This window comes from Salminus brasiliensis, chromosome 2, assembly GCF_030463535.1.
Source record: "Salminus brasiliensis chromosome 2, fSalBra1.hap2, whole genome shotgun sequence".
Taxonomy (NCBI): Eukaryota; Metazoa; Chordata; class Actinopteri; order Characiformes; family Bryconidae; genus Salminus; species Salminus brasiliensis.
The window spans coordinates 4324485-4349848 of NC_132879.1; the positions used below are offsets into that span (position 1 = coordinate 4324485).

At 40.8% G+C, this 25364-nt stretch overlaps 2 protein-coding genes across 3 annotated transcripts in view; one reads left to right on the forward strand and one right to left on the reverse strand.

Moving 5' to 3' along the window:
* On the forward strand, nucleotides 1–9610 carry kin (Kin17 DNA and RNA binding protein). Of its 2 annotated transcripts, none has more exons than XM_072674152.1 (11): nucleotides 1–231; nucleotides 2517–2611; nucleotides 2699–2742; nucleotides 2835–2957; nucleotides 3400–3584; nucleotides 3679–3776; nucleotides 5436–5556; nucleotides 5680–5799; nucleotides 6092–6191; nucleotides 6312–6412; nucleotides 8788–9610. In XM_072674152.1, exons 1-11 carry the CDS (start codon nucleotides 118–120, stop codon nucleotides 8845–8847), a joined length of 1161 nt encoding a protein of 386 aa, XP_072530253.1. In that variant the 5' UTR covers nucleotides 1–117; the 3' UTR covers nucleotides 8848–9610. The 2 variants fall into 2 exon arrangements, with proteins under 2 accessions (XP_072530253.1, XP_072530254.1); XM_072674153.1 differs by having other exon boundaries at nucleotides 22–80.
* The window catches only part of itih2 (inter-alpha-trypsin inhibitor heavy chain 2), a 19173-nt gene continuing 3062 nt past the window's right edge, over nucleotides 9254–25364 (reverse strand). Inside the window, exons 4-20 of the mRNA XM_072674151.1 lie at nucleotides 24770–24942; nucleotides 24224–24328; nucleotides 23255–23417; nucleotides 22909–23145; nucleotides 22625–22741; nucleotides 20879–21047; nucleotides 20634–20759; nucleotides 19745–19926; nucleotides 19435–19620; nucleotides 18844–18983; nucleotides 16449–16621; nucleotides 14868–14990; nucleotides 14192–14305; nucleotides 13889–14087; nucleotides 11503–11675; nucleotides 10323–10434; nucleotides 9254–9468 (exon numbers count right to left, since the gene is read on the reverse strand). Coding sequence (XP_072530252.1) covers nucleotides 9321–9468; nucleotides 10323–10434; nucleotides 11503–11675; nucleotides 13889–14087; nucleotides 14192–14305; nucleotides 14868–14990; nucleotides 16449–16621; nucleotides 18844–18983; nucleotides 19435–19620; nucleotides 19745–19926; nucleotides 20634–20759; nucleotides 20879–21047; nucleotides 22625–22741; nucleotides 22909–23145; nucleotides 23255–23417; nucleotides 24224–24328; nucleotides 24770–24942 — 2640 coding nt within the window. The 3' untranslated portion in view covers nucleotides 9254–9320. The remainder of the gene's footprint in view (nucleotides 9469–10322; nucleotides 10435–11502; nucleotides 11676–13888; nucleotides 14088–14191; nucleotides 14306–14867; nucleotides 14991–16448; nucleotides 16622–18843; nucleotides 18984–19434; nucleotides 19621–19744; nucleotides 19927–20633; nucleotides 20760–20878; nucleotides 21048–22624; nucleotides 22742–22908; nucleotides 23146–23254; nucleotides 23418–24223; nucleotides 24329–24769; nucleotides 24943–25364) is intronic.

Here is a 25364-nt window from a genome sequence, read left to right on the forward strand (position 1 = left end):
CAGAGGAACCGACGAGGCAGCGAGAGCACAGCAGGGGAAACCGAGCCGCTGGAACTGCTCGTTGAGTTGAAGTTTACTGAGTAAGACGATTAATCCGGTCGGTTATTCATCCTCGAAATGGGGAAGGCTGATTTTCTAAGTCCTAAAGCGATCGGGAACCGGATTAAAGCGAAAGGTCTGCAGAAGCTGCGGTGGTACTGTCAGATGTGCCAGAAACAGTGTCGAGATGAAGTAAGTTAACAAGCGATTTACGACAAGCGGCTCAGCTATTCGGTTAATCGTTTATACCTCTAAATATCATATTTATTAATGAGTTATATTATATAATGTACTATCTGTTGGTTGTCGGTGTATTTATTTATTATTTTGGTTGTAATCAGTCCTGATCAGTGTCTGAGATTTAGACCTCCCCTTCAGGCTGCTGTGAAGTGAACCCCTTGTAGTGCTGGACGGTACATCGTTTATACCGGAGTACCGAGATACTGATATATTTAATTTTTCGGTTTTAATAAGTCTATTAATTATATTATATCATTGATAAAGGCAGTATTGTAAAAAAAAAAAAAAAAAAAAAAAAAAAAAAGACTGATTTACTCCATCCAATTAAACAAGACTAACGTTGCCTTCAGTCATGTCAGGATTATCTATCGTTTTCACCACATGAACACGCGTCTCTGTTTGCTGATAATTGTAATTTATATGGGTTGTGTTTTAGTTATTTAGCAGCAGAACATGAGCAGTGAACAACATATACGTGTCATGAAACAGCATTACTAGCTAAATACTCTCAAAGTCTATGAATACACTGAGGGATTTTTCAGTATTTAATTGGAGGCGCTGTAATAAACATGGCCCAGCTAATAATGCTCACTTTTTTAACTAAAGGTGATGTGATATGGTCTAATTTATTAACGGTAAATAGGCTACTGTCACATTGTTCACCATCATGCCATTTTAGTGTTGTGTAATTCCTGTAAATGTTGTGGAAATAAATTCAGTGTAGGTAGAGATCGTCAAACTTTTTCTTTTTGAGGTCTCTCTAGTAGTTTTTTGAGAACTTGCCAACCACGTGTGTCAATATGGAAACTAATATATATATATATATATATATATATATATATATATATATAAGCAAATCAAGTCAGATCATATGTCCTGAAAATTTTCATATATATATGTATATATATATATATATATATATATATATATATATATATATATATATACATACATACATATGTATATATGTAATGTGTGCACATAGCATAGCTATTCCACTTCCAGTCCTTTAGGTGTAAGTGTATTTTTGTTTTCTTGCTTGTTTCTCTCTGATATGACATTCAGACCTTACACACTTTGATGGAAGTAAACCCACAATTGAAATAATCCTCATCAAATCTCATCTTCTTACTTTTCATCTTCATGTTTCTGATGATTTTGTAGAAATTTTGACCCATCACCAGTTGTCACATAAACTACTATAAATGCGCCACTAATTTTGACTATTTATTGTTTAAAATCTTATTTATTTATTTATTTTTTTATTTTTTTTATCTCACCTCTGTGCCCCATTGCAATTCCTTTATGGTCCACTAGAGTGCCCCACAGCTTGAATAGCTCTGGTGTGAGGTTTGTGTTCATTTTGTTACTTTACAACAAGCAAAACAAAACAGCACTTTCAGGTTCATTACCTTTATTAATGTTCACACACACACACACACACACACACACACACACACACACACACAGCTCAGGGACCGTATGCATGTATCACTTTAACTGGAACTCCCTCTACTGTACATAAGCTTTTAAAAACAGGGCTGCACCGATACCAATTTATAAGTATCCAAGTACCGATGCCAGCTCTGACCTAAATACTGGACAGACGGCTATAAATCCTGATATTTATAGTGTTCTACATTTTATCGGTTTTACTTTATTATATATTATCCTTAATAAGATCTAATAAGCTTGTAAGAGCAGCATTTACTGGTTAAGGAACTGCACATTTGAAAAGTTTCAGAGCTGTAAAAAAAAATAAAAATGGCCACAATGCAGAAACACGTGCAGGTAAGGAAGCATAATCCTGCTAAGCTCCTGTTTAAATTCATATTTCAGAGCAGTGAAAAAATACCAGTTTAAGAAAAGTACTTCTGCAGCAATTTCACAGTCAGGTCCACGTCCCTGTGTAAAATCTACTGAACGTCAGGCTGTGGCTTTTTAACAAGCTGCTGAAGCTCAAGAACCAAAAAATTAATAATAATAATTATTAATAAATAAATAAATAAATAAATAAAAATAATGATTATTATTAAGTATGGCTTCATGATATCAGATTTTTGATATAAAGATATAGGATGTCTTTATTGCTGATAACGATACTGTGCAACACTAGTTAAAACCTTTGAATTTCACCATTACAAACATGTTCACTTAGGAATTCGAGCACATTCATGTTTAGCATTGCTGGCTTTACCTGTGTTAGTCTAATGGAGTCTTCTGTTTCTCTCTCCTAGAATGGGTTTAAATGCCACTGCATGTCCGAGTCCCACCAGAGACAGCTGCTGCTAGCCTCGGAGAATCCGAACCAGTTCATGAGCTACTTCTCGGAGTGAGTAACCCTGTTTATGAAGCCCACGAGCCACTAATGCCACATTTGAGTTAGACAGAAGTTAATAACCTGTTTTTTTCCCTACAGGGAGTTCAAGAACGACTTTCTGGAGCTGATTAGGAGACGTTTCGGTGAGACTCCGGCCCGTCTGATGGTCAGTGTGCTGTTATTTCTGCTCAGTAAGTGTCTGTGAAATAGGCTCGGCCTCTTTGTGTGTTCACAGGGACGAAGCGCATTCACAACAACATCGTGTACAACGAGTACATCAGTAATCGGGAGCACGTTCACATGAACTCCACTCAGTGGGAGACTCTCACAGATTTCACGAAATGGCTGGGGAGAGAAGGTAAGCACACACACACACACACACACACACACACACACACACACACAATTTTTATTATTTTACACTATTTCATGATGAATGGGGGCAGCAGAGAGGTGCAGCTCGTAGTGTGTGCGCAGGGTTACTTCAGGGGCCTGGGGTTGTGGGTTCGATCCTTGCTCAGGTCTTGAGTCCAGTTAGAGACCGCTGCTGCAAGACCACTGAAAGTGTCCTGTGGTATCTGGACACCTTTAGACATTTTCAGCAGATCCTTTAAGCCCTATAAGTTGTGAGGTGGGATCTCCATAAGCACCAGTGAGCCTGAGGCCGGTTGTCCGGTTGGGCAGGTCACAAGATGTTTTGGCGATGTTCTGACCCGGTCATCTGACGGTTTAATGTGTGTGTGTGTGTGTGTGTGTGTGTGTGTGTGTGTGTGTGTGTGTGTGTGTGTGTGTGTGTGTAGGTTTATGTAAAGTGGACGAGACCCCAAAGGGCTGGTATATTCAGTACATCGATCGAGACCCGGAAACCATCCGCAGACAGGAAGAGCTGGAGAAGAAGAAGAGGCAGGATCTGGACGATGAAGAGCGCAGCGCCAAGTTTATTGAAGAGCAAGTGCGGCGAGGCAGAGAGGGCAAGGAGCCAGAGGTGCTGTAGCTCTCTGAGAGACCAGATTTCTTTTTCGGCCCCCCCTCCCCGGCCCCCCTTGTGCTTTAACCACCTTCCTCTCTTTCTTATGCAGGAGGAGCCGGTGTTTACTGAGCTGAAGAGAGAGAGCGAGGAGGAGAAGGTGGCCTTCAACTTGGGTGGTGGCTCCTCTTTAGGTCCCTCTAAAGCAAGGTAGCGCTCCAGGGGCGTTTGTAGACTGCTTGTTGTCCTGGGGCACAGCTGTACCCCTTCTGCTAGCCTAATAATATTACTAGTTACATACGAAACCGTGATTTCTGCCTTTGCATCATCAGTTTGTGTTCGTTGGATTACCCAGGCTTTTAAATTGAGGAGTTTACTGTTATGTTGGTTAGGGATGCACCGATTCTGTTCCGATACGATACATAATGTTCGTTTGTTGGCCGATACAGATCAGTTGAATTAATAACCATATTTCTCACCACGTGGGAGGGACTTTAGGGTTGGCTTAAAACATGACTTATTTTAATAAAACTAACTATAATTAATGAACTGAACTGCTGTTTATTTCTCACTAAAATGAATAACAGCTGGACCTCAGAAGTCTGTGAGACCATAAAGGACCTCCCTTCTTGGTTCTCCTCATATGGAGGAACAGCTGTGGCAGTGATGTCATTACCCTGCCCCCTCGCTCTCGACTGTCCTCAGCTCTGTCTCTCTCTCTCTCTCTCTCTCTCTATATATATATATATATATATATATATATATATATATATATATATATATATATATATATATATATATATATATATATATAAATCGCTGAAAAACGGCAGAAACAGTAAAGCTGTGGCTTTTAAAAGCAGCGATGTTGGGATTTAAATCTGGAAAATCTGTAATTTGTGGATTTTAAACTCTTCTGGGACTCAAAACAGTGTTGGTCCATGTCTGCCTGCCTGCATGTGTGCCTGTGTGTGTAAGAGATACCTGCTCGCCCTTCCTCCTCCCTGCGCTGCTCTTCAGCAAACAGAGCAGGCTGCTGGAGGCCATGTATGTGGGCTTTAGCTGTTTTTCCGAGCTCGATAACTTGATGTCTGAGAGCTAATGTCCAGTTTGAGGTACTGGTTAGACAGGACATGTCTTGCTGGTTGCTATGGTATTTGCATAGTGTCTGTAGGATACTCTGATCCTGAGTTATGAATACTGGCAGTGAAGAACCTGGGGTCAGTGAATGGATCTGTCCCGTGAGTCGGCATTAATCCAATAGCCAAACCCGCTAATTTTAGTAGTATTGGGACCGATATCCGATCCGAATATCGGATCGGTGCATTCTTAATATTGGGGATCTCGCAACACTCATTTTGCGAGCCTGTGATATCAATGCCTGTTTTTACCAGCTAGCATAAATAACGTTAGCCTTTGCTTAACGAACGTGGTCTAATATGTATGTTTGGCAGCTTTTATGATTATAAGCATCCATTACTCCATGCAAGAATACACTGGCTCTGACTGAATGTGTTAGCCGCTCCAGCTTTTGGGAAGCCCCTGGGGCATTATGGGAAATGTGAAAAGTGCCTGTAGTGAATTTGTGTGGCTGGTCCTGTAGTTCTGCTCAGCAAATCCAGGATGAAATTGACGTGCCTCAGTAAATTGGGTCTAATGCCGTTGCTGGAATGCTCAGAACAGTAAGCCAACCCTCATAGCTACATTATACACTATATGGCCAAAAGTATTGAGACACCTGCTAATCTTAAAACAGTACTAATGGTGTCTCAAGGTTCTGAGCTTGTTCTGGTGTGTGTGTTTGTGTGTATATGTAAAATTGTGGGGCTTCATTTCTTTCTATCCTGTGCGTTTTTTTGTGCTCCACAGCGCATCACTGGGTCCAAGCGCCCTTAAAGTCGCAGCAGCCTCTACCAAGAGGAAGGACCACTCCCACAGCTCCGACTCCAAAGACAAGAAGAAGAAGTCGGCTCTTGATGAGATCATAGAGGCATGAGTTTCTTTTATCCCCCACTTCTCTGGAGTAAAGGTCTGGCTGTTTGTAAAGCGTAACACACAGTGGTTCTTATCTGAGGGGTTTTCTCTCCCCTGTGTCTCTTTGTGCCACGTCCAGATGGAAGAGCAAAAGAAGAAGCCAGTGAGGTCCGATAACTGGTTACGGCCAGACATAGTGGTGAAAGTCGTTACCAAGAGACTGGGAGACAAGTACTACAAGAAGAAAGCGGTCATTCGGGTCAGTCGCCACAACTGGGGTTGTGGACACACTGCTAGTCAGAGTTGAGCAGAGTAGTCCAAGCCCATACACTAAAGTCTAAGCCCATAGGCCAATTTGATATTTTGAAGGTATCCACTGTATGGGCTCTCCAAGCTCTTCTCAGTCTGTTATTGGACTGTCATCATGGTCGTTCTCAGACATTTTAAAAACCTTAATTTTTTAACCTTTTAATTTAAGACTTTTTATAGGACTTTTTAAGGATCTGTGTGGACCCTCAATATGAGAAATGTGTGTGTATGTGTATGTATAGGAGGTGCAGAATAAATACACAGCTGTGGTAAAGATGGTCGACTCTGGGGACAAACTCAAACTGGACCAAAGCCACGTGGAGACGGTTATCCCAGCACCAGGTAAATATCTGCATAAGCCCATAAGCTCATAAGAGGGCACCCGTTTTAAAATCATTCAGCTGACGCTGTCTTTCTTCCTCCGATTCACTGTTTGTCCCTTGTCCGATCGCTGTGTCTCAGGTAAGCGAGTGGTCGTTCTGAACGGACAGTATCGAGACGTAGAGGCCGTTCTGGAAGGCATCGATGAGAAGAAATTTTCCGGCACTCTCATCTTAGATTCGGTAAGCTTCATCAGAGATGCTGATGACCACTGAAAACTGACCACCCATCGAAACCTGGATCAGTAGGTCTAGCTGATGTGGTGGTAATAAAAAGTACGTGATTGGTATTCATGTGTATTCATAGCACATTCTCAGAGTCTCACAGTCTCTTAATTCTGAGTATCAGCTGATACTGATCCGATCTGTGAGTGTATAAATGATCCAGCCCCACAGTTTAGATCAGACGAGCTGCTGATTAATCCTTTATTTTCAGTCTCAGTTTCTATAATCAGACTTTCTGAACTGACTGATTTAGTTTAGTCGAGATTTTTCTTAAAATGATGTTTTATAGTGTTTAATATCTTATAATCCAGTCTGATCTCCTCCCTGACCAATCAGCTCCCAGCTCCTTTACAACACTGCAGTCTAACCACTTCCTGTGTGTGTGTGTGTGTGTGTGTGTGTGTGTGTGTGTGTGTGTGTGTGTGTGTGTGTGTGAGAGAGTGTGTGTAGTGATACACACTCTGGACTGGTGATTTGGCTTTCTGTAGCATGAGTGTGTGTTAGCATTAGCGTTAGCCTCCACTTAGTTCTGAACGGGCTCTTCAGTGCTGGTTTAAAAACAGAGAAAGGCGAGCGCCGGTTCTGCGGTTCTCCCTCTGGTAAAACGGAGAGTTTCAGTGAGAGTTTTAGAAAGGGTCAGATATTATGTTATGTTAAGTCATCTATTTTCATGTTCCACTGTAAAATAGCTCCACACTGCAGAACCTCAACCCTTTTATTTACCTTCTGAGATCGTCTGCACTGTTTCAGTTTCGTTAGACAGACACAGTGCAGCGTGTACATAATTTAGTAAATTTAATTTGCATAGAGAAGCTCTGTTAATATCTACCCCTGTAGTTTTAATATATTCATAATGTTATTAATTTAAATGTATTTAGCATATTTTTTGAGCTTGGTAAAATTACTTTAATATGTAAGATTCAGCAGAGATTCGTGTTTCTCCTTTCCCAGGTTTCAAGACTTTATGAAAAGCACCATCAGGCTCCTCATCACTGTGTTTTAGTTTTACGTTTTCAAACAGTCTCCGCACTTTAAAGAGGCTCCCTGGCTGTCTTCACCACCTGTTTCAGAGATTCCGGCTGTATTGATTAAATGCACGAAATGAAAAGATCGGGAACTCTAACTAAACGTAATGACTGTAGTTTATTCCCTGTTTCTCCACGATTTCGAAAATGTAATTTGAGAGATTTTCGGTGTTGTGAGCAAGAGGTGGGGCGAAACGCAAAACTCCAGTCCTGAGAATACAGAGTGGTACGTCTGGTTTGAAAAGTTAATAGGGCTGATCTCTGGACAGATGGTTAAACTGAGCAAAATGCATATTATCTTTAGGTTTTACGAAAAGTATTGAGCATTTTGTTATAGGTCTAGCTTTCAAATGTCACTTTGTCTTTAGTTTTCATTGCGAATAATGGGTCGTTAGCGAAATTAGCGCAGCTGAAGCTGGAATGGTCCTGTTCCCACCTGGCATTAACAGCGTTTATGGTGATTGGAGCAGGTTCAGATTTCACTGAAAAGCCAGGTGTTAACACCCCCAAGATTCATCGTGATCGGATTACAGTCGGATTAAATTCAGAGATGGACCTCGTCCACATTTAACACAAGTGTAAACGGCATGTGATCTGTTTTCTGTGATGCAGATTTCGCCAGGCAACCGGAAAATTCTGAGCCTAAGACGACGTGAATATGAGTAATAATTACTGAGGATCTTTGCTTCTCTCCCTCTTTCTCAATCTCCATCTCCCTGGGAGACTGGGAGCAGTCCTGGAGGGATGGTCTCTAGCCAACATTGGTAGTTGCTGTACTCAAAGACCCCTGATTCAACTCTTCAGCTAATTACAAGGCAAAATGGGAGCGTTTAAGTAGGACAAGCTCCAAACAAGCTCTCCAGGACTGGAGTTGTGCACCCCTGCTCTAGACTGTTCACAGTCTACCTGAGCAGGACTGTTTTGATGGGGAAACCGTCGTTTACAGGAATCATCTGGTTGAAAGCATTTTAATGACGAGTGTAAACCGAATCCAGATGGCTCAGCTGTCTTATTGCTCTGCCACTACAGCCTGGTGGTCACGGGTTCGAATCCCGAGCCATGCTGCTTCAGTGCCATCAGTGGCTGGGGTCTCTCTCTTCAGATGGGTAGGTGGACTCTTAAGCGATGTTGGCCGGCACAGGCGTCTGTTAGCTTGTGCGGTGGAGATGGGGACCCGCTTGGCGAGTGGCGGGAGCATTGCTGGTTCTAGGGGAGGGTACGGACGGGTGGGTTAGTTGGCGGTACGAAACTGGGAGATGAAAGGGGAAATGTTGTTGTCCTCTAATCCTGTGTCTTTGTCCTCTACAGGGTCATATGAAAGGGAAGAGAGTGGAGATTCCATATGAAGACTTCTCCAAGCAGGCCTGAGGTGGTGTCTACTGTACAGCCGTGTTTGTTCACCCTTGGACGCCTCTACTGTGTCAGAGCATTCTTCAGGGTTCCTCTTTAATTTCATTTTATTTGGCAAAGCCCTGGACAGGGCCTACAATTAAACGTACATACTTTTGATGAAAACACACAAAGGTCTTGAATGGATTCATATAATGACTGATATAAGACAGGAGAACATCTCTATTTGAGCAATGTACACTGTAATTACATTCATTTTGGTTGGCATTTGCATATAAAGCACTATCTGTGCTTGCTGGCATCATTCCAGTATCCATGCTTTTCTTTTCCACACATCTCTTCTATGGAGGCATTTTTAAAAACACACTTTTTCTTTGTTTTTCTTTTTTTTTTTTTTTCCATTTTCATGAACAATTTCGTCTGGTTAGAACTCCTCCATTTTTGTTCCAACAAACACACACACACACAGAGACACACTTGTATACACACACTCAGAAAGGGGGGAGGAAGCTGTCCAGGTCAGGGACGATGTAGCTGCTGTAGTGGCCGTCGATGAAGCCTTTCCCGCTGTTATGGACGAACCAGCAATAAACATCTGAGCCGAGCTTCTTATCAAATCGGTAGTCCTTCTGCCAGCCCCTGTACGACACACACACACAACAGAATCCTTTAGAACAGCATAGCTTGAGGTGTGTTGCAATGTCTTTGTGTATAATGAGATGTGTGTGTGTGTGTGTATAGCCCATGTTGTATGTAAATAAAGTATGTGAGATTTGTTTAATATGCGCTGTATGTATTTTTTCTTACATCAGCCAAGGCATACACTACATGTCCAAATGTTTGTGGACACCCCTTCTAATGAATATATTCAGCTACTTCAAGCTGCACCCATTGCTGACCCAGATTTGCAAATGCCCACACACACATACAGCATGTCTTGTCCCTGTAGAGAAGTACTACCACTAGAATGGGACTCTCTGGAGCAGAGCAACATAAACCTATAGGCACCATGCTGCTGCCTAATGCCAGGAGTGGGCTAGTAGAGGGGTATAAAGCCCCCCCCCAGCATTGAGCTGTGGAGCAGTGGAAGAACTGTGCTCTCTGGAATGATGGTTGATGTTCCATCCAGTAATTTGGAGATGAGGTGGGGTGTTGATCATCCAACATCCTGACCTCATTAACGCACTTGTTGCTGAATTCAATCAAATCCTCACAGCAGTGCTAAACAAATCTAGGAGAAAGCCTACTTCCCTGGACAGTAGAGACAGTTACTCCAACAAAAGCGAGAGAAACTCTTTGCAATACTCAGGAAATTTGATTTCAGGAGAAATTGTGAATGAGGTGTCCACATACTTTTGTCCAGATAGTGTATATTGGTAGTCACCTGTGCAAATTGGTCTATGTGAAACGAACACAAGTTTTCTGATGACAGAAAGTGTTCATTGGAGTCACGTGAGAGGAACCCCTCTTCTTAAGGCACTGGTGTGGGTTACCTGGTGACTGTGAGCTTGTTGCCCTTGACTTCCATGGTGGCCTGCTTCTTCTCTGGCTCTGTTCCTTCATGTACGTCGGACACCTTCACCTCAGGCTCGTTCACAAACTGCCCTGTTTTGCAGCAACACACAAATGCAACAAAGACGATCAGGCTTCCTCAAGGCATACCTACAACATCTCCACACCACTAGCACACCCTCCCACCTCATGGTCTGTGTATCGCCTCAGTTGCTGATCAGGCTATAATAACTGCAGTGCACCTCATTACATGGGGTAAGTAATTATTAAGGGCTTCAAAAATAAGCATGTAATGCGATCCTTGAGGAACATTTGGAGTTTCTTTGAGTTTGAAAGTTTGGAGGAACCTTCAAGAAAAGGTTTTTAGAAGAAGGACGTTCCTCTATAGTCCCAAACAGAAGAACCTCCAATGGTTCCTCAGAGATCCTATACTTTTAACAGTGTATTTGATTGTGTTTAAAGGATGAGAATGATCACAGGGTGACCTAAAAGTTGGAGAAGCAGGTTTGGGACCAGAAAGTTCCTGGTTCTGTCCCCTGGACTGGCAGGAATTGTGGCTTGGAGTAATCAAACAGCAACTTCTTGAGCAAGGAGCATAACCCCCAGTTGCTCCCAGGGTGGAGGTGACTGCTTCCCGTTCCAGAACCATTACACTAAGAAAGGGTATTTCACATAGGTCACATAGTATTTCACAAAGATGCCTGTGCCGGCCATCATTAGATTACACTGGGAGAAATGTGGGAGGAGAGCATGGCCAAATGTGCACTCTCAGACTCTGGCTGCTGATGGCAAGCAGCATGACCTGGGATTCGACCTGATCCTCAGGTCATGGCGTCAGCACCTTAGTCCCCTAAGCCAGACAGATTTCCTATGCACAGCTGACACCTTTACTAAGGAAACTTTAAAGAACTAATTTTTAAAGGATGTAGAAGAAACTCTCCTCTATTCCCATCCAGTATAACTCCAGTGTGGGGTAACATTTCAAAGCTAGCCATGTTTTGAAGTATAGACATTGTGGAATGTCAGTTCTATACACCGAGGAAGTGAGGCACTGCATATTTCTACATACATAATGTCCTACAGCCCAGGGTTCATCTTACTAAACCAGGACAAAGGCTCATTTCCTCAAGAAATAAAGTTCTTCAATAACCTCCGACGTACCAATGAGGCCATGGACCTGAGGGGAGAACTGGTTATAGTCGGGTGCGTAGAAGCCCAGGAAGTCCACGTTGAACTGATGCTTCTTCCACACGCGATGCAGCAGCACCATCGCTGAGATCTTGTCGTCAATCGTCACAGTGACCTTATGCTCCTTCTCAATGGCCACCTTCACCCTGATGAACAGAGCAATGCAAGACTTAAAAGACTGTAAAACCACCTTTTAACCCACTACGCCCCAAATTTGGCCATTTTGAAAGTAGCAGTTCGGTGAAAACTCGAAATAACAATGTTTATCACTGACCCCACATGCAGTCGATCAGCCAGGACACGTTTCAAATCTGACTTCTGCTTCTTTAGTTTCGACTGGGAGATGCTAAGCTAAAACTGCTAAGAAACCTATTGGTATCTTAATTTATTAGCTTTAGAAATCTACTGACAAGTGACATAAAGGTGTTTATCAAACATTAAGCAAAAACTGCATAACATCCCACACTGTAGTACTACTACACTTTCTATTAGGAATTATTTAGTATCCACTATGAATTATTTACCACTATAAATTATTCAGTAGCTACTACTAACTATAAGATAAGATAAGATAAGATAAGATAGTCCTTTATTAGTCCCGCAGTGGGGAAATTCCCAGTGTAACAGCAGAAAGGGATAGCAAGACACTCAGTTACAAAAATTTGGATAAATAATTCACACTATATACATAATATAAATAAGAATTAAAAATTAAAAGAGCAATAACAATATTATTTACAGCAAAAGACTCAATTGCACATGGGGGGGGGGGGGGGGGGGGGGGTATTGCACATAGTATTCCCTGAACATGAACATGTGTGTGTAGTTAAGTGTGTGTGTATGTGGTCCGCTGGGAGCAGTGCTGGTTGTGCAGTCTGACGGCAGCAGGAAGGAAGGACCTGCGATACCGCTCCTTCACACACTTTAGTATACACTATAATATTCAATATTCACTATGTATTATTCAGTATCTCCTGTATGACCTATGATTTCTAGTATGTAGTAAGTAAATGTAAATGATTCGCCATGTAAATTATTCGTCATGTATCTACTATGAATTATTCAGTATCTACTGTGCATTATTTATGATCCCTTTTTTATTATTCAGTAGCTAATATGGATTATTCAGTATCTATTGTGATCTAGTATCTAGACTAGTATCTACCTTGAGAAATTTAGTATCCACTATGAATGATTTAGTATTAGATTATGAATTATATGCTGTCTACTTGGAGTTATTAAGTATCCACAATAAATTATCCAGGATCCACTCTGAATTATTCAGTATCCACTATGAATTATTTAGTATCTACTATGAACTATTCAGTATCCGCAATGAATAATTCAGTATCTACTGTAAATTATGTAGTAACCACTGTGAATTATTCAGTATCTACTGTGAATTATTCAGTATCTACTGTGAATTATTTAGTAACCCTGTAAATTATTCAGTATACACTATGAATTATTCAGTATCTACTGTAAATTATTTAGTAATCCTGTAAATTATTCAGTATCCACTATGAATTATTCAGTATCCACAATGAATTATTCAGTATCCGCAATTAATTATTCAGTATCTACTGTAAATTATTTAGTAATCCTGTAAATTATTCAGTATCCACTATGAATTATTCAGTATCCACAATGAATTATTCAGTATCCGCAATGAATTATTCAGTATCTACTGTGAATTATTTAGTAACCAAGGTGAATTGTTTAGTATATACTATGCATTTTACAGTATCTACTGTAAAGTATGTAGTAGCCACTGTGAATTATTCAGTATCCACTATTAATTATTCAGTATCCACTATTAATTATTCAGTATCTACTATGAACTACTCATTATCCACAATGAATTATTCGATATCTGCTGTGAATTATTTAGTAACCACTGTAAATTATTCAGTATCTACTATGAATTATTTAGTAACCACTGTAAATTGTTTAGTATATACTATTAATTATTCAGTATCTACTATAAATTATTCATTATCCACAATGAATTATTCAGTATATACTGTGAACTATTCAGTATCTACTATTAATTATTCAGAAATGTAGTATCCACTATAAATTATTAAGGATGGATTATGAATTATATACTGTCTCCTTAAAGTTATTAAGAATCCCCAATAAATTATCCAGTATCTACTCTGAATTATTCTGTATCCACTATAAATTATTCATTATCTACTTAGGGTTATTCAGAATGAAACTGGTGTGTAAGTACTGTAGTCATTAAAGTGTGGACCCACAGTGGGCTCTAAAGCTCTATGGTTTCCATCTCTGCATCTTATGCATAATGTGGCATACAATCCCACTGCTACCTTCTGGAGCTCAGTAGTATGCGTACCTGTTGAGATTGAGATTGGCTGTGGCTGCCCAGGAGAAAGAGTGATTATTCTTTCCCTCCACCAGGTTAATCCTGCTGGTTCCCACCACCACCTTCACCCCCGCTGCCTCAGAGTAAATGGAGATGGTGCCGAAGTACGTGTTCAGTTTATTCTTCTTCATCTTCTTGCCTCCCACCAACTGGCCATTGATGACAACCCCTGTTTGTACACAACAGGACAGGAGATCAGTGGGTATCGAGTTACTATAGCAGATATTAAAGCTGACCTTACTCAGACTGTGTGAGGAAACCCCCCGCTGGTACCTGTTCCAGGGTCCGACACCAGATTGAGGATGTGTCCTGGCTTGGAGTCAATGTTAAAACACACGTCCATGTTGTTCTTGGGCAGGTGCACTATGAAGTGAGGGTCGTTCTCCACTACAATAGACAGAAACCAGCAGCTTCATCTACAGAACAGTGATTCACATGGACAAATATGGACAAAAGTATTGGGACACCTGCTCATTCACTGTTTATTTAATTAAGGCAGTTTTGGGTTTCCCAAATGAGCCCTATCATTTCAGCCCACCCTAATCTCACATTGGTCCCATCTAAGCCCCATGAGCAAGGTCCCATCACTGACCCTGATGGGACCCTGGTTGGAATCTCTATGTGGGGCCAACATGAAACCCATGGACAAAATGTTCTGGTTCCCGGTTGGGGTAACCATACAGGCCCCCATTAGGGCATGTTATCTGGGTCAATGCTGGGGAGCCTTTTACCCCTCTAGCCCACGCCTGGCATTAGGCAGCATGGTGCCAATAGATTGGTGTTTATGTGCTCCAGAGAGTCCTATTCTACTGGCAGTGCTTCTCTACAGACGCTAGACAAGCTGTATGTGTGCATTTGCACATCTGTGTCAGCAAGGGGTGCAACTTAGAGTGGCTGAATGCATTGACTAGAAGAGGTGTCCACAAACATTTGTAGTGTATAATCTTACCGACTGTGATGTGTGGCCCCTTGGCCTGGTGGGGGCCTTGGGTAACAGTATTTAAAGGGGCCCAGGGTGGTCGGGATGGAGGGTTACTGGTCAAAAAGTTCACTGATGTTTTAGCAGGCAGACCTACGGAGAAAGGCAGAGAGAGAGGTCAGGAGAACGGTCACAGAGCTGCAGAAATCGGCTCCAACATCTACATGGCGTGTTTGCTTGTTAGTTACATTAGCCTACTGAATTTAGCTACGTCAGCTACATGGCATGTTTGCTTGTTAGCTACATTAGCTCCTGAATTTAGCTACGTCAGCTATATGGCGTGTTTGCTTGTTGGTTACATTAGCCGACTGAATTTAGCTACGTCAGCTACATGGCGTGTTTGCTTGTTGGTTACATTAGCCTACTGAATTTAGCTACGTCAGTTACATGGCGTGTTTGCTTGTTAGCTACATTAGCCTACTGAATTTAGCCACGTCAGCTACATGGCATGTTTGCTTGTTAGCTACATTAGCCTACTGAATTTAGCTACGTCAGTTACATGGCGTGTTTGCTTGTTAGCTACATTAGCCTACTGAATTTAGCCACGTCAGCTACATGGCGTGTTTGCTTGTTGGTTACATTAGCCTACTGAATTTAGCTACGTCAGTTACATGGCGTGTTTGCTTGTTAGCTACATTAGCCTACTGAATTTAGCTACGTCAGCTACATGGCATGTTAGCTTGTTAGCTACATTAGCCTACTGAATTTAGCTACGTCAGCTACATGGCGTGTTTGCTTGTTAGCTACATTAGCCTACTGAATTTAGCCACGTCAGCTACATGGCCTGTTTGCTTGTTGGTTACATTAGCCTACTGAATTTAGCTACGTCAGCTACATGGCATGTTTGCTTGTTAGCTACATAAGTCTACTGAATTTAGCTACGTCAGCTACATGGCATGTTTGCTTGTTAGCTACATTAGCCTACTGAATTTAGCTACGTCAGCTACATGGCGTGTTTGCTTGTTGGTTACATTAGCCTACTGAATTTAGCTACGTCAGTTACATGGCGTGTTTGCTTGTTAGCTACATTAGCCTACTGAATTTAGCTACGTCAGCTACATGGCATGTTAGCTTGTTAGCTACATTAGCCTACTGAATTTAGCTACGTCAGCTACATGGCATGTTTGCTTGTTAGCTACATTAGCCTACTGAATTTAGCTACGTCAGCTACATGGCATGTTTGCTTGTTAGCTACATTAGCCTACTGAATTTAGCTACGTCAGCAACATGGCGTGTTTGCTTGTTAGCTACATTAGCCTACTGAATTTAGCTACGTCAGCTACATGGCGTGTTAGCTTGTTAGCTACATTAGCCTACTGAATTTAGCTACGTCAGCTACATGGCATGTTAGCTTGTTAGCTACATTAGCCTACTGAATTTAGCTACGTCAGCTGCATTCATTGGGGTGGCTCAGGGGGGAAACTGGATAAACTAGATGTAGTTAGTGATTCAGACATACAGTTAGCACCATGCTAACATTTGGCTTGTGAACACCCCATAATAAGCAAAGCGGTCAGTGTGTGAGTAAAGCTGAGTTTTGTTTTTCAGGACCTGCACAACAGCCCTGTCTGGGGTCCTTCGGGGAGTCTGCCAGAAGCCTCTCAGGACCGTCCTGACTCTCCACTAGCAGGGCAGTCAGCGGAGTGACAAACTGATGTTCTACAGCCAAGCTCAGGATCCTCTGGGTTATCTTCCTCTTCTTCGCCGCACTCGGGGCCACAGAGCTACACACAGGACAGTTCATAGAGGGAGTAAGCAATAAGGCAGATTAGGAGAGGGGCAATACAGAGTCACTGGACACAAAGTCAGTGGTCAGTGAGAGTGTCTACATGTAATAACCTCTATATAACATTAGAATAAACCCTAATAAACATAAAGTCAGTGGTCAGCGAGAGTGTCTACCTGTAATTAACTCTATATAACATTAGAATAAACCAAAATGAACATAAAGTCAGTGGTCAGTGAGAGTGTCTACCTGTAATTAACTCTATATAACATTAAAATAAACACAAATAAACATAAAGTCAGTGGTCAGTGAGAGTGTCTACCTGTAATAACCTCTATATAACATTAGAATAAACCCTAATAAACATAAAGTCAGTGGTCAGCGAGAGTGTCTACCTGTAATTAACTCTATATAACATTAGAATAAACCCAAATAAACATAAAGTCAGTGGTCAGTGAGAGTGTCTACCTGTAATTAACTCTATATAACATTAGAATAAACCCAAATCAACATAAAGTCAGTGGTCAGTGAGAGTGTCTACCTGTAATTAACTCTATATAACATTAGAATAAACCAAAATGAACATAAGGTCAGTGATCAGTGAGAGTGTCTACCTGTAATTAACTCCATATAACATTAGAATAAACCAAATAAACATAAATTCAGTGGTCAGTGAGTGTCTACCTGTAAAACTATATATAACATTAGAATAAACCCAAATAAACATAAAGTCAGTGGTCAGTGAGAGTGTCTACCTGAAATTAACTCTATATAACATTAGAATAAATCCAAATAAACATAAAGTCTGTAGTCAGTGAGAGTTTCTACCTGTAATTAACTCTATATAACATTAGAATAAACCCAAATCAACATAAAGTCAGTGGTCAGTGAGAGTGTCTACCTGTAATTAACTCTATATAACATTAGAATAAACCAAAATGAACATAAAGTCAGTGGTCAGTGAGAGTGTCTACCTGTAATTAACTCTATATAACATTAGAATAAACCAAATAAACATAAAGTCAGTGGTCTGTGAGAGTGTCTACCTGTAATTAACTCTATATAACATTAGAATAAACCCAAATCAACATAAAGTCAGTGGTCAGTGAGAGTGTCTACCTGTAATTAACTCTATATAACATTAGAATAAACCAAAATGAACATAAAGTCAGTGGTCAGTGAGAGTGTCTACCTGTAATTAACTCTATATAACATTAGAATAAACCAAAATGAACATAAAGTCAGTGATCAGTGAGAGTGTCTACCTGTAATTAACTCCATATAACATTAGAATAAACCAAATAAACATAAATTCAGTGGTCAGTGAGTGTCTACCTGTAAAACTATATATAACATTAGAATAAACCCAAATAAACATAAAGTCAGTGGTCAGTGAGAGTGTCTACCTGAAATTAACTCTATATAACATTAGAATAAATCCAAATAAACATAAAGTCTGTAGTCAGTGAGAGTTTCTACCTGTAATTAACTCTATATAACATTAGAATAAACCCAAATCAACATAAAGTCAGTGGTCAGTGAGAGTGTCTACCTGTAATTAACTCTATATAACATTAGAATAAACCAAAATGAACATAAAGTCAGTGGTCAGTGAGAGTGTCTACCTGTAATTAACTCTATATAACATTAGAATAAACCAAATAAACATAAAGTCAGTGGTCTGTGAGAGTGTCTACCTGTAATTAACTCCATATAACATTAGAATAAACCAAATAAACATAAAGTCAGTGGTCAGTGAGTGTCTACCTGTAAAACTATATATAACATTAGAATAAACCCAAATAAACATAAAGTCAGTGGTCTGTGAGAGTGTCTACATGTACTTAACTCTATATAACATTAGAACAAACCATAATAAACATAAAGTCAGTGGTCAGTGAGAGTGTCTACATGTAATTAACTCCATATAACATTAAAACAAACACAAATAAGCAGAAAGTCAGTGGTCAGTGAGAGTGTCTACCTGTAACTAACTCTATATAACATTAGAACAAACCATAATAAACATAAAGTCAGTGGTCAGTGAGAGTGTCTACATGTAATTAACTCCATATAACATTAAAACAAACACAAATAAGCAGAAAGTCAGTGGTCAGTGAGTGTATCTACCTGTAAAACTCTATATAACCTAAAAATTGAAGGACTGATCCACTATCTTTCTGTGTGATGATGAAATCTGAACACTCTTTAAAGCCTCACCGTTCGGCCAGCAGCTGATTGACAGTTATGTAAGCCCACATCTGGCGAGCAAAGCCGGTGAAGGAGTGCTGCTGTTGGCTAAGCAGAGTGTCCAGCTCCTGAAGATCTGACTCTGTCTCAAGGCTCAGGTCCATGGTGGCCTGGACAGTCAGAAATGATTATTTTTATATGATTTATTATTTCAAATCTTTATGTTTCATGATGAACAGATCAATGCATATGATCCAAAATGACAGAATGGCTAGTCTTTGACCCCAGGGATGAAGGAATAAAAAAAGACCCTGCTGCAGATTCCAGCTCAAGACCTGCTGGTCTCAGATGGTCTAAGCTGGGCTGGTGGTCATCCAGTTGAAAACACACCCTATGCAGGTAAGCTAGGTGGTTGACCAGCCTTTGACCAATGTAGTGAGTGGTCAATGATCATGCTGGTGGTCTAGCATGGTCAGGTTGATTGTGCTTCTAAAACCAGCTAAGCCATGAAACTCAAATGTAAACATACCCTGTACTGGTCAAGAGCTAAGCTAGCCTACCAGCTAAACCAGCTTGACCAGCTTGAGATGGCCAGGCTGTTGTTTTCAGCGGGTAACTCACAGCAGATGCAGTGGTGAAGCTCTGGAGGACGCTGGACCCCATGGCCTTCAGTTTGCCGGCCACCACCAACTCAGAGCCGCTGAAGAACTTATCAAAACGATTCTGAGTGACGTCTGAAACCGAGTCCTCTGGGAACTGGATGGTGATTTTTCTCAGGAGAGGGGAAGACACCTGGCTGTAGAACAGCTACAGGGGGAACAGAAGTGACAGCGTAATTTTAATAATTCTGAATGATGATGAATGATGGTGTGATTTGAGATTGTTGATGGATGGACAGATTGATCTAGAGAGAGAGGCTCCTTCTCTGTACCTTCAGCTGCTCTGAAGCATCGTGATTGGCGTAGATCCTCTGGGCCACGCCCCTGTTCTCCATGGCGATGCGCTCCAAGAAGTCAAAGTCCACATCGAACCCGATGCCAAGAGAGAAAAGAGAGAACTCCTCCCTCATCACTCGCTTCACGTTCTTCTGAATGGTGCTGAGCTTTATCTCTCCTGCATGAAAAGAAACCAGAGGAACCACGTGAACCATGTGCTACCGCTCACTGGCCACTTTATTAGAAACCCCTACCTCACACATCCTCTGGCCACTTTATTAGAAAGCCCTACCTCACACATCCTCTGGCCACTTTATCATAAACCCCTACCTCACACACCCTCTGGCCACTTTATCAGAAACCCATACTTTGTGCTTCCACTCTCTGGCCACTTCATTGAAACCCTCTACTTTGTGCTTCCGCTTACTGGCCACTTTATCAGAAACCCCTACCTCACACTTCCACTTACTGGCTACTTTATCAGAACCCCCTACCTCACACTTCCACTTACTGGCTACTTTATCAGAAACCCCTACCCTGTGCATCCCCTCACTGGCCACTTTATCAAAAACCCCTACCTCACTCTTCCATTCTCTGGCCACTTTATTAGAAACACCTACTTTATGCTTCTGCTCACTGGCCACTTTATTAGAAACACCTACCTCACACTTCCACTCTCTGGCCACTTTATTAGAAACACCTACCTTGTTCTTTCACTTACTGGCCACTTTATTAGAAACACCTACTTTATGCTTCTGCTCACTGGCCACTTTATTAGAAACACCTACCTTGTACTTTTACTCTCTGGCCAGTTTATCAGAAACCTCTACCTCACACATCCACTCCACCGACTTATGTACAGATGCTTGTGTGAGGATTCCTCACCTACGGTGGGGTCTCCATCAGACACCAGGATGATCATGGAAACAGAGCGCGGATCAATCATGCCCTGGTTGTGCGCCTTCAACAGGATCTGCACTGCCTTCAGGAGAGCCTCGTTGATGTTGGTGCCTGAGGTCAAAGGACAGAGAGTACCCCACGTGTATCAACAGATCAGAAAATGAACCTATATGTGTAATATTTATTTAATTCATGGAAGAGTGATGTACACTTTGGGATGGGTCTCTCACCTCCGTTGGGTTTGATGTTCTGGATGTATTTCTTTGCTTCTGCCACCTGGATAGACGTCCCTGACACAAGCTCCTCACTCCAGCAGCGGACATTATGGTTGAAGTCGATGATGCTGAAATAGTCGTCCATGGTCAGATCGTCCATGATGGCCAGCATGGCCTCCACTGTCTAGAGTAGACAGGAGGGGGGGATGAGATAGGAAGCAAAGGCAAAAAAAAACTAAACTTCAATTAAAATTTTATTTAACTCTGATTTATTATTTTTTATAGGACCATTTTTGTTGGAACAAATTAGCGAAGGTAGTTTCCTCTGTGAGCCACCAGGGGGTGGCAGTCAAACATGAGCGTGGGAGGTAATTACAGCTGTGTTTGTAGCTTTACATTTCAATTCCTCATCATTCTCATAACTACAGAATGTACTCATTAGCTTCATGGTATTTACAGAATTACTTACAGTAATTACTAATTCATTCTCAGAAGTTACTTAAGATTGTAGATACAAAATCATAACCCAAATAATTCAAAGTGGATCCTGAATAGTTCATAGTAGATACTAAATAATTAATAGTAGATACTAAATAATTCATAATGTCATAGTAGCAACAAAGCTATTCATAATAGACACTGAATAATTCATACTGGATACAGTATAAAAATAAAGCAAGTGGATAATTTAATGGGTACTGGATAATTTGCAGTAGATACTGAATTAGTCTTAAAAGAAACTGAATATTTCATAGTAGTTACAAAACAATGTCATAGTGGATACTAAATGTAGATACTGAATAATCTATCAAAGAGACTGAATAGTCTAAACACGTACTAAATAACGTACTAAATATAATAATAAAATTATATAGCCGGTACTAAACAATTCATGGTAGTTATTAGATTAATTACAGTATATAATGAATAGTTCATAATGGTTATATAATAATTTAAAGTAGATACTGAATAATCTATAAAACATAGTGGATACTGAAAATTATATAGCTGCTATGTATATCAGCTATTAATTTTTTAATAGTAGCTGAATAATTCAAAACGGTTACTGAATAATTCATAGTGGATTCTGACAGTTATATAGCCGATTCTGAACAATTCATAGAAGTTATTAGATTAATTACAGTATATAATGAATAATTCATAGTGGTTATGTAATAATTTAAAGTAGATACTGAATAAATCACAGTGGATACTGAATAATCTATCAAAGATACTGAATAGTCTAAACACGTACTAAATAACTCATAGTGGATACTGAATAATTATATAGCCGGTACTGAACAATTCATAGTAGTTATTAGATTAATTACAGTATATAATGAATAATTATTAATGGTTATATAATAATTCAAAGTATATACTGAATAAATCACGATTGATACTGAATAATCCAAACACATACTGAATAACTTATAGTGGATACTGACAGTTATACAGTACTGAACAATTTATGGCAGCTATATTTTTTTATAGTAGCTGAATAATTCAGAACGGTTACTGAATTATTAATAGTGGCTACAGAATAATTCAAATAGTTACAGATTATTTAAAACACATACTGAATAACTCATAGTTGATACTGAAAATGTTATCAAATATACTGAATAATTTCTAGTAGATACTGAATCATTTATTGATCATTAATAACTGAATAATAAAACCTTAAGCAACTCAACCCTCCTTGATTAATGGTATAAAGTGCTTTTTGTTCAGATGGAAAATGGAAAGCAGTGGTCTTACCTGCTTCATCTTCAGCCCCCACATGCTGCCACTCACATCAATCACAAACACAATGTTTTTGGAGAGGGGGGTGAGGTCAGATGGAGCGAAGAACTGAACAAAATGACCATCAGACACCTGAGGGGTGGAAAACACAGCCGCACTGCATCAGGATTCACACAGCTTTATGTTTGTGTGCTGGAAGCTGGAACACAAGCTTCTAATGCTAAAAGAAACATCTGCAGTGTGTGTGTGTGTGTGTGTGTGTGTGTGTGTGTGTGTGTGTGTGTGTGTGAAATATTCACCTGAAGTTCTCCAGCACTGCTCTCTCTCTCCACGTCGTATCGGACAGTGAAGACTCCGTCCACAGCGCTCTCTGTGCAGTTGGGGCATTTGCGCTGTTGCTGCACAGTGGGCTTGAACACTACGTGGGCTTTCTCCTTAGTGTGTGTGATTTTACTCATGCCTATGAAATGGTCTCCCAGAGTGTTGGGGGTCTCCACAAACTTGATGCCTTTGGGCTCATAGATATATACATCCACCTGAGGAATCATACACACACACACACACACACACATGCAGTCCATACATATCAAGTGCAAAACAGAAGCAAACACAAAGTTACTCTGTGTGTGTGTGTGTGTGTCTGACCTGCAGCAGTGGGACCAGACGTCCAGGCTGTATGTGCAGGGTGTGTGTGTATGAGCCCAGTTTGCGCTGCATCAGTTCCTGATAGTGCAGCTCGAACTCCACCTTGCTGCCCGCTGGAACATGAACCTCTGTCTTAAACGTCTCCAACTCCTGAGAGTTAGTCCTGCTCACAGAGAGAGAGAGAGATGGATGGATGGATAGACGGATGGATGGATAAGTATAGCATGGACTGATGGATGGATGGGTGTATATAAAGATGGATTGAAGGATAGATGGATGGATGGACGGATGGATGGACAGATGGCTGGATGAATCTATGGATGGATGGATAGTTTAATGTGAGGATAGAAGAATGGACGAATGAATTGATGGATGGATGGACAGATAGATGTTTGGGCAGATGGATAGATGAATTGATAATTGGATGGTTGGATGAATGGATAGATACTTGGATGGAATGACGGATGGATAGATGGATGGATGTACAAATGAATGTATAAACTAATAACTTGATGGATGGATGGATGGATAAGTATATGATGGACAGATGAATGAATCTATAGATGGATTGACGAATTGATGGATGGAAGGATGGATGACTGGATGAATCTATAGATTAATAGACAGATTAATGGATGGATGGATTATTAGACAGACAGATGGATCTATGGATGAATAAATGGACAAATGAGTAAATGAATGAATGGATGGATGGCTCTAAAGATGGAGGGGACAGATTGGATTAGTGGATGGATGATGGATTTATGAATGGATGAAAGGGTGCATGGACAGATAGATGGATGTGTGGATGTATGGACAGATGGACAGACGCACTGATGAGTGGAATCCTGAAAGACGGTTGGATTCATGCTGAAAATGACACTAACAGGTTTAACCTGAGATTCAGTCCATCCCTTTTTCAGTGAGGTGTGTGTATGTGGGCTGGGCCAGGTGCATGCTGGGCTATACCTGACGATTCCTGCAGCTTTGCCCCGGGCTCTGGCCTGAGCGTAGAGGTTTCGCGCCACGGTCTTCTCTCTCACTGAGCCGACGAACGTGATCCCGTTCACATTCCTGAAAACAGCCACTGAATTTATTACAGCCAAAGACTGCTTATTTAAAGCTTATTGAATTTGATCATCACTCATTATTGATGCATTTTCACACCCCTAGTGCATGTATGAGCACTGCTCCCAGCGGACCACATACACACACACTTAACTACACACACATGTTCATGTCAGGGAATACTATGTGCAATATCCCACCCCCATGTGCAATTAAGAGTCTTTTGCTGTAAATAATATTGTTTATTGCTTTTTTAATTCTTATCTATATTGTGTGTATATAGTGTAAATTATTTATTTATCTAAATTTTTGTAACTGAGTGTCCTGCTATCCCTTTCTGCTGTTACACTGTGAATTTCCCCACTGCGGGACTAATAAAGGATTATCTTATCTTATCTTATCTTATATATGTGTGTGTGTGTGTATGTACGTATCTGTATACTTTACATGGTAAAGTTGGTAATGAAGGCTCGCTTTGGGATCTGCACGTTGAAGCCGATGCTCTGGGCGCTGAGGCCTGAGTTCACCACTGAGCTCTTCACTGTGGTGTGAGCAAACCGCGAGGTGATCTTGCTCTCCACCTTATAACTCTTCACTGTGATATCTGTCCCTCGTACAGCCTACACACACACACACACACACACACACACACACACACAAGAATCACACAACACAATATATAAAAAGGATTGACAATTTCTCATACTCCATGAATGATATTTGGCGAATTGCTGACCACGATCGCTTGGCTGAGGAAGGAAAGGGGAACTCGAGAAATTTGGGCTGGAGTTCTAGGAGCTTAAAGCTGATGGGACCTGAAGCCAGACCCCCCCCCCCTGCCAAGCAGAGGTTGAGTAGAATTTGGGCCATCAGGAGGAGCAGGGGCGGTGGCAGGGTGCAAATTCTCGTCATGAGAAGGAGAGTAGATTAATTATCTGTTAATTATCTGTATCTGTTCATTTCCATATACAGTACAGTCTTTATATGCAGTAGTTTGTAAGGGCATGTAACCCTCAACTGCTCCCTGGGTCTCCACAGTTAG

What these genes read in the sequence shown, in the direction of transcription:
- kin (XM_072674152.1), top strand. Translation starts at nt 118, where the DNA reads ATGGGGAAGGCTGATTTTCTAAGTCCTAAAGCGATCGGGAACCGGATT. An exon ending in AGAAACAGTGTCGAGATGAA is followed by an intron (nt 232 to 2,516) that starts GTAAGTTAACAA and finishes TCTCTCTCCTAG; the next exon opens with AATGGGTTTAAATGCCACTG. An exon ending in GACGGTTATCCCAGCACCAG is followed by an intron (nt 6,192 to 6,311) that starts GTAAATATCTGC and finishes GCTGTGTCTCAG; the next exon opens with GTAAGCGAGTGGTCGTTCTG.